This window comes from Rutilus rutilus, assembly GCF_951802725.1.
Source record: "Rutilus rutilus genome assembly, chromosome: 1".
NCBI lineage: Eukaryota > Metazoa > Chordata > Actinopteri > Cypriniformes > Leuciscidae > Rutilus > Rutilus rutilus.
Genome location: NC_140209.1, coordinates 44,473,249 through 44,486,199, shown reverse-complemented (window position 1 = coordinate 44,486,199; position 12,951 = coordinate 44,473,249). Strand labels below are relative to the sequence as shown.

The following is a 12,951-nucleotide window of genomic DNA, read 5'->3' as shown; positions in this document are numbered from 1 at the left end:
TTTTCTATCTATCATTCTATCTATATCGTTCTGTTTGTCAAACAGTGACTTTCTGAGTTTCCTCTCATGAAAAGCACTAGCCGTCACTCATTTACAATAGGAGTCACAATTGGTGGAAACAATATATCCTCACATTGTGTCTGCTGCTTGTTAATTCTGATGCACAGCTGATGGAAAAAACATGCTCTGAAAGTCATGACAATGGCCAATTGTAAAGCTACCAGTTTCTTTCCAGTTGCCAAGGTTGACTTTGGAATTGTAATAACTAATAACTAATCTAATGCTGGATCTGTTTTACACACAAAAAAAGTTTTTTGTCATCTTTGCTGGACAAAGCAAATTTATTTTCTTAGTTCTTTTTTATTTAAATAATTATTTGTTCATTTTTCATCATTAAGAATTGATTTCATTTACAAATTGAAAATTTAAATAGAAAATTGCTGGTATTGGGGAGGCACATTCTCATTCTAGAGAGCATCTAATTGGACCAATCTATGCAGTGATTGTCAACTTTTGGGAATACACTATATAATGATAACTAAATAAGGACTCAAAGTCACAATACTCTAGATTTTTCCTGTCAAAACATACACTGTGTTATACAAGTGTCTTTATTGATCTCTCTCTGTCTTTTAGGCTTTTGATGCATTTATCTACATTTTCTTTGCACTGGAGATGGTGGTGAAGATGGTGGCTCTGGGGATCTTTGGCCATCGCTGTTATCTTGGCGATACATGGAACAGACTAGACTTTTTCATCGTCATGGCAGGGTAAGGGCACTTGTGTTTTCTTTCAACCTTCCCTGACGTATACCATTCATTGTAGCTGCAGGTGAATCGGGCTATAGTGACCCTATATATAGTGGGTGGGGTTATTTTTTCTAAGTAGAGACATCTGCATTCTGTGAACTGTATTATTGAAAATTTAAATTCAGTTGTTATGAGAAAATGGCTCATGTAGAATATGAAATGTTTATATTGTGAAGTTCTTCACTTGTACTTCATGTTTACCTCCAGAATGCCCTTGATGGGCTTTTCATTTGTTCTGTTGTACGTATGTCCAGGCCAAACCCTTCAGCTACAGTCCTTCAGATCTCACTTATGTTGTGTATAAGCATCATATGTGTTGTTTTGATGCTGTTTTCAAAATCTCCCAGTTTCCAGTGCCAAAAAGAGAAGTGAAAACTGCTATGAGAGTATTAATTTACCAAACTTTTCTGGCTATTTCTCTGAGGAGGACATCAAAACAGAAAGGAGAAGCATTGGATCAGCAGGACAGACCTGCTAGAGCTAGATAAACTTGTTGTAATTTGTTATATACACACATAGTCTCTCTCTCTGGCAGACTATTCACACTAACTCACAGGAAACAAACACTCATAGGCTAAGAAGCTGAACAAATTGGAACACATCCATAATGTTATACAGGTTGTTAAGTTTTTATTATATACTACCTTATGAGCAATGTGTCCCATAACAATATTTATTTCTCTTCATAGAGCACATTGAGCTTTTCTTCTCTACTTTTGCATGTTAATTTGGTTGCACATTTAAGTGTGTTTTAAGTACAATAGGGTAGTACAGGGTTTGTATCAGTGAGCAGCCCTACCCCTAGGCTGCTTTCAGGTTTGTCAGGATTCACTGATTGAAAGATTAGACTCATTAGAACATGATGGACATTAATGTGGCCTTGCCTAATAACAGACATTAGGGGCCGTTCACACAGAATGCGTTTTTTTCTATTCCAATGCGCTACTTTTCTATGTAAACGCGCTAGAGGGATGTGTATTTAAAAATGAAATCCTGATGGGACATTTAACTAACATAAAATAATTTGTACTTTTTGAATGGTGAAATTTAAAAAAGCGCCAGAGCTCAACAAGTATGAAATATCACCCATGAGCAAATACAACACCATTAGTGCACATTTTAATGAGAACCTGTGACTTCCAGGCGACGAAGACATGTTTAACCAAGTAAAATCAAATGTTTCTAAGTACCCCCTGAGGTACTTGCACACCTGGTTGGTAAACACTGGATTAGAAGCCCTGTTACGTCAAGTCCTCTCCTGTGTGTTTTCTGTGTGGTGGGATGTCTGTGTGTTTGTGTGATATTTTCTAGCCGACTCTTGGCTAATCCTTCTGTTGTGTTGTGGGTGAAGTCAGTGAGGCTATCTCTAACTACACACCCAGATTACATGCCTCTTTCTCCCCATTTTCCCCTCCCTCTCTTTCTCTCTCACACACAGCCTCGGCTCAGATTGCCTTACTGCCTTTTTTTAGTCACTATCTCTCTCTCTCTCTCTCTCTCTCTCTCTCTGTGTCTTTTTCTCTCTTCCATCCCCACACCCACAGAGGAATCATAATTTTTGCAGTCTCATTTCACAAAATGCACACAAAATGCACACAAAAGTACACACACACACATATGTACACCCCACACATTAACTCTAGTAGACTGACGGTACATGAAAGTGAGGGAGATGAAGGGAGAACAGGAAAAAGAGGCTGCAGCAAAGTAGTGAACAATTAGAGAGAGGCTGCCCGTCGGCAGGTAGCTAATTACTCTCACAGACACACACTTTGATTGATGTGCACTGAAACATCCAAGATCTCTCTCTCTCTCTCTCTCTCTCTCTCTCTCTTTCTGCCTTCTGAACCTCTGTTCAGGATTTGCCTCTGTTTATTTATGTCTCTCCCCACAATACCTCACAATACCTTTTTCTTTCTTAAATCTGTCCCTCCCTCCTTTGCTTTGGCACATTCCCTCACTGCTTGGCACAGCTTGGTTGATTTGTTATTCAATTATTCTGTTGAAGTTATACTAGACCCACCTGAGGGACCTGAGATATAGTAATGACTATATTTATTACCTTAGTAAAGACTTTCTGTCTGTCTACTCATCTGCCTATCAATCGATCTGTCTATTTATCTGTCTGTACATTCGTTTGTATATCCATCCATGTTATCTCTAGTATTATTTTTTTATTTTGTCAACTATTTATTAATTTAGTCTTAGTCCTCTGTCAAATGTACTTTTTAGTTTATATTTAGCCAACATTGTCCGTTTTCTTTTTAGTCAAGTTTTAGTCGACTAAATGTCTGGCCATTTTAGTCTAGTTTTAGTCAATGAAAACACTTTCGTCATGCTGCATGATAGTTAAACTGATAATGATTATTTTGCTCAAAATTATAAACGCAATGATTTCATCAGGTTTGAGCGATCTCTCCAGTCTCACTAGACTGTTACCCCTTCAGCCAGAGCAACAGAGGGCGCTCATGAGAAGAAAACAGGAGTTATTAGTTATACGAGTTAACTAATGCAAAAACTAGTTTATGGTTAGAAGTGGTTATCGCAATGGTTAAAAGTAGCCTTTAGCATTGTATATAAATATTTAATTCTGCTTCACGTAGACGATCACTGCCTACGGTGATCAGAATCCCCATCGGATCACAAGAAAGTTATTTCAAACACTCGCTGGTGTCTGAAAGTGAGTTTTGAGCTGAAAATGTATTAAAACGTCTTAAATGCTGACGTTAGCTGGTAGCCTTATATAATGACATGGGAAATAAGTAGCTATGTTGACTGTCAGGTAAACTCCATCTTTGTTCAGGACCACTCCTCAAGCTCTGGAAGTGACAGTGGAAACGCAATGCTCTCTTCTGTCCCGAAAGTGGAAACACAGCTATTGGTGCTGCTTCCGCAGTGTTGAGAGAGCACGTATATATGGTTGCCAGATTGTAAAGACTATGTAAAGACCACCCATTGGCCCAACGAAGGAATCCAACAGTGTGGGCGAAGGTATAATTGCGTGTATGTCTTTTCAGCGCTCCAGTGAGGTTCACTTAATTTATTAGAATTTAGTTTCAATATTACTTCAGCTCTACGCTTAATCTGACTCCAATTTCAAATGATAATCAAGTTTAGATTGTGTTTCTTTTTAGAAAATAATCATAAATATTGATTATGACTTAATTTAGATTTTTGATTATTTTCTGAGTATCCCATACTTTCAATTATTCATTCATTAAGGGACCCGATGCCGCACAGAGTCACACGCCCCGGGTTTATGTGGATCTCACGGACACAGTCTTGCCAGTCTGATCTTGGTCAGAGGTGCAGAGTTTGCTAATACCTCATAAGTCGGTTGCCTACTGCTCACTCATACAAAAAAGTGTAGTTTATTTGCCAAGTCAGTGATAGACATAAATCAAAAGGTCTTCAAATGACGTGCTCACTGCTCTGTTCATATATGCGCCTTTAGTTTGACCTATCCTGGACACAGATCTGCGGTAGCACCAGCCTCCTCATAATCTACTGGTCATAATGATTTCAGGAGAGTCCAGACTAAATCAAATATAACATTTTATTTGTCAGGTAAAAAATTTATCAATTACACAAGTAAATGATTAAAAGCCAATTCAGAAATAATAAATACATGACATCACTTGCTCAAATATTACTCCAAGTGTAAGAAATGCATTCCTGACAGAGACACACAGTGGTGTGTCAGTGTGTTCTGAGTGTAAGCCTTGGGAAGACACTGACACAGCACTGTATGGGTTTTTTTCCTGGTTACAGGTTCCCAAAGACTGCTCTACCACTTCCCATTATATAACCAGATCAGAACAAAAGGGTTACACAAATATTTTTTTAGAGTTGTTTTAGGTCAATTCATGTACATGTACCTCGGGGGGTAACACCTGGTTTCGGGGGAGAGGGGAGATGTTGAAGATACACCACCCAAAGAGGAGAACAGAATTCATCCTTTCAATCTTTCTCATAATACCAATGACTGCAATGAAATTAAGACCATTTTGCCAATCGCACTGAGACATTTAAAATGATACCAAACATTAAAAGGAAAAACAATAGATTCACGACAAGATACATCATATGTGATATATAGACAATCTCAGTGAACTTTTAGTGACTTGAGGAGGGAGAGGGGGATGCATGTATAAACAAGGAGATAAGTTTGGACAAGACAATGTCCTGTGCTCTTTCTTTGCGATCTTCTGTCCAGGGTGCATTTTATTGCTTTATTGTAGGGTGAGTTTTATCTCAGCTTTTGTCTTAGCAGGAAAATCAATTCTTACAAGTATGTAGGCTAAAACACCGGCAGAAAATATATCATTTTAACAGAAAAGCTCTAATTGGAGATTTAAACTCTTGACATCTGGCAACTGCAAACATGAAAGCCCATAGTAGAGGCTTGTACATGGGTCTGTAATATTTTATCTCCCTTTTTTCAATAAAAATAAGAGATTTTTTTTTTACTACATTTTCATCAACGATATTGCATGTTGATATAGTCAGTTACCGTTTAATGACCTTATTGTCGTGGAACTTTTTTTTTTGTGTCAGATTTCGTCCACAAAATTAAAACTAGTCAGCATTTATTGGTTTTATACCCTGCTATGGGTTTCATTTAATGCAAACTATACAAAATATTAGCAAATTTGTCTTTGGGTGAGTGTCTGTCTGCATAGGAGGGACTGCTTCTATAAGAATGTTTGATGCAGAAAGGCCTCCTGCAGGTTTAATCCCTCCATGTGGAAAGGATATTGATAAGCTCATCTCTTTCTATGGTCTATATGTGTGTGTCAATTTGCATGTGGTGTGGTGGTTAATTTGTCCAAATGTAGCTTGTTCAGTTCTCTCATGTCCCTCTGTTGAAGACGTCCTGTAGGCATCATGATGCCTTTGAGGGTCGGACCCTTTTGCCATTAAAGCGTGTTTGTGTAAATGGTGTTAATGCCAGTGTGTTTGTAGAGGGGAGAGATCCTGCTCTCTCAGGTATTCTCACTCTATATGACATTTCAATCGCCAGTCTGACATTTCAACTGATTCTACACTGCAAAAAAAAAAAAAAAGGGAAAAAAACTCTGCTGATATTTTTGGATCATTCAGCCTGGTCAGTCTGAATTCTGCCAGAATATTTGCTTTGAGTGCAAGTGTGTACTTGTGCCTCTGAGCGGGTGTGTGTGTGTATTCACCCAAAGCCTGCATTTATGCATCTAAATGGAGCCGTTTATTTCATTCGTAATCAGGAACACTGCAAAGAACTCTACTTAAAGTGCTACAGTGTTGTCCGATTATACACCCGTCTCACTCTGAAACAAAATAACTGGTCATGTAGTGTTCTTCACTTAGCTGTCCAATCCCCTCTCTGATCCTCTATTCTAATTCTTTGCATGAATGAATAATGTAGCCTATGTATGCTAATGAGAGGGCCAGCTGCTGTATGTGATTAGCAGGTGTTTATTGAGTGATGGACGGAGCACCTAAGGCTCTGCTTTCCTCAGCAGGCCCGGGCGTGAATAAGTAAAGATGTAATGAAAATTCAAAATGAAAGAGATTGAAATTGAATGAGATGTTCACAATCAGTGGATGCCGTCATGGATACCACTGTTACGGCAGTATTGCTCCAAATAATGCCAGTGGAATTTTTTTTATGGGGTACTATTTAGCATAGTATGTATGATAGTAGATATTTTCAAATAGCTGACCTGAACTTGTTTGTGTAGATGCGTTTTCGGCTCATACTTAACGTCGTATTATTTGAGTTCCGTGCAAGAGGCCGCTCAGGAAAAGGAGTGCAATGGAGTGAAACAGAACACAGGGATCTCAAGACTCGTTTTTAAAAGAACTGCTTATATACTGTATTTACATTTATGCATTTGGCAGATGCTTTTTATCCAGAGCAACTTACAGTGCATTCAACAAAGTATACATTTTTTTAACGCATTTTCTCTGGGAAGCAAACCTTGGTTGCTAGCACCGTTCCAGTTGAGCACACAAAACTACACAAATATTCTGTTTAATGTCAATCCTGGTAACACGTTCTCACATAATGAAAGTCAGAGAAGCCTAAATAGTGTAAAAGCATCATAAAAGTTGTCCATACCTGATATTCCATGTGCGTTAAATCTTTGATAGCTTTGTGTGAAAAAACAGACCAAAATTGGTAGAATCTTGCCTAATTTGACTAGTTTTTACAGAGCGACAGATTCATTTGCAATTTTTTTTTTTTTTTGTATATTTAGGCTAAATTAAAATATGAATGAATACTATAATCATATATAAATAATACTACAGCTCTTGACCCACCAGTTGAGAAGCACTGATTTAGCTGCTATAATGCTGTAAGATGTGAAGATTTCCTGAGAACTTTGGATAGTGATGGAGAGAGAATATGTGTGTTCAGAGAGAAAGAGAGATACTAGAGGGAAAAAGAGAATGAAAGAGGCTGAGTAAAAGAAAAGAGGGAGAGGGAGAAACGTGTTAGTGACGAGTGCACGTCAAACTTGGGAGTTTTCCTGAAGCTATGCTGGTCTAAAGCTTTTCAATAATTCATGATAGACATAGACAAGAAAGCAGAGAGAGAGCGGGATGGAGAGAGAAAACGAGTTTTTACATCAGTGTGAGCTGTATCTTAACATAGGCTCGTCTCTGGCCAAAAAACGCGTTTCAGGCGGTACATGGAGGCAGGAAGGCATCAAGGCCTCTCTGAATCCAATGTTTGCATAACATCCACTTCTACTGAGATGAAGGAAGAATAGAGCTATTCTTTGCTGCCTATGATATCCCACAATCCTGTGTGTGTTGTCCAGTGCTTTGTAGAAAGAATAAAACAGCAGCTGATGGAGTGGTTAAAAGCAGTTTATACATGTGTTAATTTCAAATTAAGATTAGTATTTATGGCGAAATAATCTTTAAATGTTTACTTGGTTATCTCTAAAGCTCACTCAAATTTCTTTTTCAGGATGTCATTAGATGTGACGTTACGGTGTCTTAGCAGTTTCTGGGCAGTACAGCAGCTGCCTTCAGTTTTAAACAGTTCACACTTGTTGAGAGTTTTATTGTGAGGCTTTCCTCTTGTTAACTTGTTTTTGAAGGAGATAGGTTATAGTATTTAAGTTTCTGGGCTGGTGACCCAAAAATTTCAAGTTCATGGGTCGATCTGCTGGGTAGCCAGGAGCAAGGCACTTTAACTCAGGTTTCTTCAGGCTCGTTGTCCCTACACTAGCTGTACTAGACCACTTCATAAAAAATGTATGAGCTAAGAATAACTGAAGTTTAGTCCACTCTTTGTGCATGCAGTGAATACAAACAGGTCAAGGCTATTTGTGTCACACAACATTACCACATCACTGAAGCTGAAACTGCAAAGCGTCAGTACAGAATTCACACACCATTCATTCATTAAAAGTTCTTAACATCCCCCTTTACGTGCATGTTCGTTTATTAAATATTTTGTAATGATGCAATCAGTTACCAATGAGTATTCTCAGGTTTTCAACAATTTAAATAAATTGTGCAGCGTTGCGGTGGGCAGCTCCACCCACACTGAAAATCTATTGGACTAAAATGCTATTCTTTTATCAAACATGGACAGGTAGAGATTAATGGTGGGTTTGCAGCCTATAATTTACATATATTTGAAATGTTTTCTATTATGAAAGCCAGTTAAAAAGGGGCTTTTTTAATATTTTGATTTTGAAGTGTGAATTGGATTATCATTGTTTTGATTAATTGTGGAAGTTTTGAAACATTATGATAAATTCCTCAAGTTCCACAAGAAGATCCATAAAAATCTCATCTGGTTAGGCATCATAAAAATCATGGAAAATACAAGTTATCTTAGAATTACAGTATTCAGCTGCATTATATTCGGGCGCATAAAATCCAAGTGATGGTGATTTACTCTGATTTTCTTGCATCACACATCATTTTTTTTTACTTTTTGGACTTTAAAGAAAATGGCTTGTCTGATCATGCAAGCTTATGACATGTTAGATATGTTATATTTGTTATGAGAAAACTTTGGCCTATTTTTTATAAGGATTTGCATGGGTTTTGTGTAACATTATGCCCTGGATTTAGGATAAGGAGTATGTCTGTCACTGCCTGAGCCACACACATGCGTGAGCCACACAAGCAGCCGCAGTTGTGCGTGTGTGGCAGCGTCCCACTACTTTTCGAGTGCTGACACTGCTGTCAGTCAGACAGTAATTGACATAATGGGATTGTCAAGCTCTACAACAGCAATGCAGTCGATCTTTCGTCTGTGGTAGTACTACGAAGGAACGCAGTCCATGTCCTTGTTCTCTCTCGCATTCTGGCCTGTTTCCAACTCTGAATTACTAACTCTTTTCCCTTAAGCCAAGACTTTTGGAGAAATCCATGCCACTGGGGTGATGAATATCCCATAAGCCCTTTGTACAACTTTTATTAACATCCTGTCTCATTGGTACAGTCATAATGATTGGTTACTTTTCTAATCAAGGCACAGCATGTCTACACCTGCCTGTCGAAATGCAGCGCTTGCAACCAGATGTTTATTCTCCACTGAATATTTTAATTAGCTCTTTGTTTCTACTCGCCGGTGGATTGTAAACTGGATTTCAAACTGTTTTTTTTTTAGTTTGTTTGCTTTTAATGTCATAGGCTATTCATTAAGTTTTACTCTTGACTAAAATGCATCTTATTTTATTTGACAAAAATAAAATGTTAATAAAGTGAAAAATTAAACCATATATTCAGTCTTTTTACTGATATTATTAAATTATTTGAAACAATCATATTCTGTCTAGATTTTTTTTCTACTTTTTTTTGTTCATTGTTAATGTCTTGTAGTCTTGTTTTTTTTTTTTTTATAAAATAATTTAATTATAATTAATGTGCAGATTTATCATGTCTTCATTATTGTTGATTACATAAAAGCTCATCCGTAATTTTGTTGATGTCATTAACACTATTTCACCTACCCACTGAAACACAAACATCTTATTTTGAACTGTTCAATAACACGACTAGGCCTACCTATTTAAATCCACATTGTGGAAACGGCATTTGCAGATTCCATATGGGCCCGCAGATCATTCCCGTTAAAGTAAACGCTACTAAATGGTTTAATTGTGTATATGTGAGAAGGGTTTTGGCAGTGGAGCGGCTCTGGAGAGCTGTGGAGTATTTCTCGCTGTGTGATTATGTAGACATGTTGAATGTGTGACTCCCTGTGCTGCTGCTATGAGATGCTGTCATTATATTCTCAGTGGCCGGTGTGACTCATTCGTCCCGTTCTGTGACTCAGCTCTCACCACAGATGCCTCCCATTGAAAAACATCTCATGGAGATGGAGGTCAAAGGGAGGCTGACGAGATTGGTGACATCACGGGAGGTGTGTCTGCTTTAAGATGGTCCTCACTCGGGTGGAAATAAAGTGTGTGTGTGTGTGTGTGTGTGTGTGTGCTGTTGGTAACACAACAGCATCTAGATTTGTTCGCTGTGATGAACCATACAGATTAAATGGGAGATCAACAGCAGATAATGTCTGGTTCTGTCTGGGAAAAGAAACCCTCTGGCCTCTATTTTCAAACACACAGTCCCACAGGGCCGTTTGATGCAGAGAGCAGTGAGTAACTATTTCAAACAGAGCTGCTCTCTCAGAGACGAGAGAGATGAACCCCCACCACTTCAGTCCCTGACATAGTACACATGGTCAGATCAAGATGAACGGTTGGGTTGCATTAGAATGGCCTGTTGTCTGTGTGTGAGAGAGAGAGAGAGAGAGAGAGAGAGAGAAAGAGAGAGAGAGTCAGGGTGATGAATGGAGGTCTCTGTTTGTTGTGTGTAGGGCTGGTCTGTATGAAACTGCTGCTCACCTACAGTGGATGTTACCTGGTGCAAAGGATGGAAGACCAAATTCCATTCAAATGTTTGGGGTCAGCAAGATTTTGTTTTAATTTGAAAGAAGTATCTTGTGCTCACCAAGGCTGCATTTATTTGATCAAAAATACAGTAAAACAGTAATTTTGTGCAAAATTTAATTTTAAAATAACTGTTTTTTATTCTTCAGTGTCACATGATCCAGAAATCATTCTAATATGCTGATTTGCTGCTCAAGACAATTATATATCATTATGTATATTGTTATCAATGTTAAAGACATTCTGCTGCTTAATATTTTTGTGGAAACTGCGGATTATTTGATGAATAGAAAATTTTGTAACATTTATATTATATAGCTTTTTACTGTCATTTTTAATCAATTTAATATGTCCTTACTGAATAAAAGTATTAATTTCTTTCTTTCAAAAAATTTCAAATTAATTTCTTTCTTTCTTACTGGCCCTAAAGTTTTATAAATGAAGTGTTTGGATTTACAATATATGCGATACATAATACAATGCCTGATTAAAATATTGACATGATCAATGTGACCTTTGTACAGACCGTCAGATTCTCTTTGCATCATTCTCAAATCATGAAGATTTTTCCACTCAAATTGTTATGCGGATGACATAATTTTTAATGAAAACCAAACAAATAAATCCTTAAAAAAAGAATATGGCTATCAAAATAGATGGTTCAAAACCCCTCTAAAACCATTACACTAGGACCAGTCTGACCAGCTTGATGCTCTGCTAAAAACAACAAACCACCTTTGGCTAGTTTAATTTTTTAAACAGGGCAGTTAGAGAGAGGTTAGAAAATAATTAGAATGTTTTTGGTATAATAATAAATGACTAACACTAAAATAAAATGCTACAAAAGTATAGACTATGGCCCCTTGTAAGTAATGAAAGGGGTGGCAGAAGCCAGTGTTTAAGTTGAGACCTACTCATTCAAGGCAGAGTAAAAACTAAGTCCAGATAAGGGTCGGGTTCCACATTTTCATGGTCTTGGTCTTGTCATGGACTCGAGAACATTTGGACTCAGTCTCGACCTTCCTCTGGTCTTGGTTTTTAATGAGCTGGTCTCAACTACAACACTGGCAGAAATAGCACTCAGTTTGTTTACTGACAGTAATTTTCTGTATGTTTGTATTTCTCAGGATGGTGGAATACTCCCTTGATCTCCAGAACATCAACTTCTCCGCCATCAGAACAGTGCGTGTACTCAGACCTCTCAAAGCCATCAACAGAGTACCCAGTGAGTAAACAAGACACATACATTTTCCCAAAAAAAATCTGTGATCTGCAAACCTCAGGTGTTACACATGATCTGATTCATTGTGTGTCATTTTTTCTGGTGTTAATGCCAAGCCTCAAAATCACCCTCATGTGTCAGCTTCAAACCCTGTCCTATCAAAGCCACGGTAGTGTGCATTGTGTAGCTTTGTGTTTGCCGTGCAGGTCTTCCAGAGCAGCAAAGCTAGAATTAATCAAACAGGATTTCAGAGCTATTGCTTCCCTGCCACCACCATTAGCAGAGCCAGATTAATCCCTCCTGTAATTGGGTAGAAAAACAGTTGTCCTTGAACAAATGCCATAATTCATATTCCTCTGCTTCACGTTCACACTCATCCAAAACTTGTGGCCTTTCTTTGAGCTTTTATAAGAAGCCCAGGATTTATCAATATTCCTGTGCCCATGGCCATGGTGTAGCGCATGAAATATAAATACTAACTGAATTAGCTCGCATTTGATTTTGCTGCTCGAAGTCTTGATGAAAAGATAGCGAGTGTACAAGGGAGGGTTTCAGGAAATGTTTGTAGAATGTAGGTCTTTGTGTGCCTGTAAATAAAAACAGATTTCAAAGACACTCACAAGCACAGTGCATAAACACCGTTACACACTCTCCCTCATGCATGCAGAATCGAATTAACATCCAGACATCCACTTATCTGTTCATGTAGCATGTCAAATTGTAGCAAGGTTTTATGCAAGGCTTTGTAAAGGCATAGTTCATTAAAAATTAACATTCAGGGTTTACACTTGGCATTAACATGCGATCACTGTGATCCGATCAAGCAGATCGAATCATAAGCCAATCAGGACACGGTGCGTTTACACCTGTCCACATCAAATGACTTCTGGATCTGGATCTTGCATTCCTGCGAAAAAAAAAAAAAAGGTGCAAAGTCGACCTGAAGTGATGGGTTTTCTTTTAAAAACAGTTTTCAGTCGGGGGAACATTTTACAAGGTTTGTGTGACGTCCACC

General features: G+C 38.0%; 1 protein-coding gene across 4 annotated transcripts in view; it reads left to right on the top strand.

The window, feature by feature from the left end:
• The window catches only part of cacna1ia (calcium voltage-gated channel subunit alpha1 Ia), a gene marked incomplete at its 5' end in the record, with an annotated part of 120,339 nt that overhangs the window by 9,615 nt on the left and 97,773 nt on the right, over positions 1–12,951 (top strand). For all 4 annotated transcript variants that reach the window (XM_084399165.1, XM_084399164.1, XM_084399162.1 and 1 more), the window contains 2 exons: positions 637–770; positions 11,842–11,939. In XM_084399165.1, the coding sequence (XP_084255291.1) occupies positions 637–770; positions 11,842–11,939 (232 nt within the window). The remainder of the gene's footprint in view (positions 1–636; positions 771–11,841; positions 11,940–12,951) is intronic.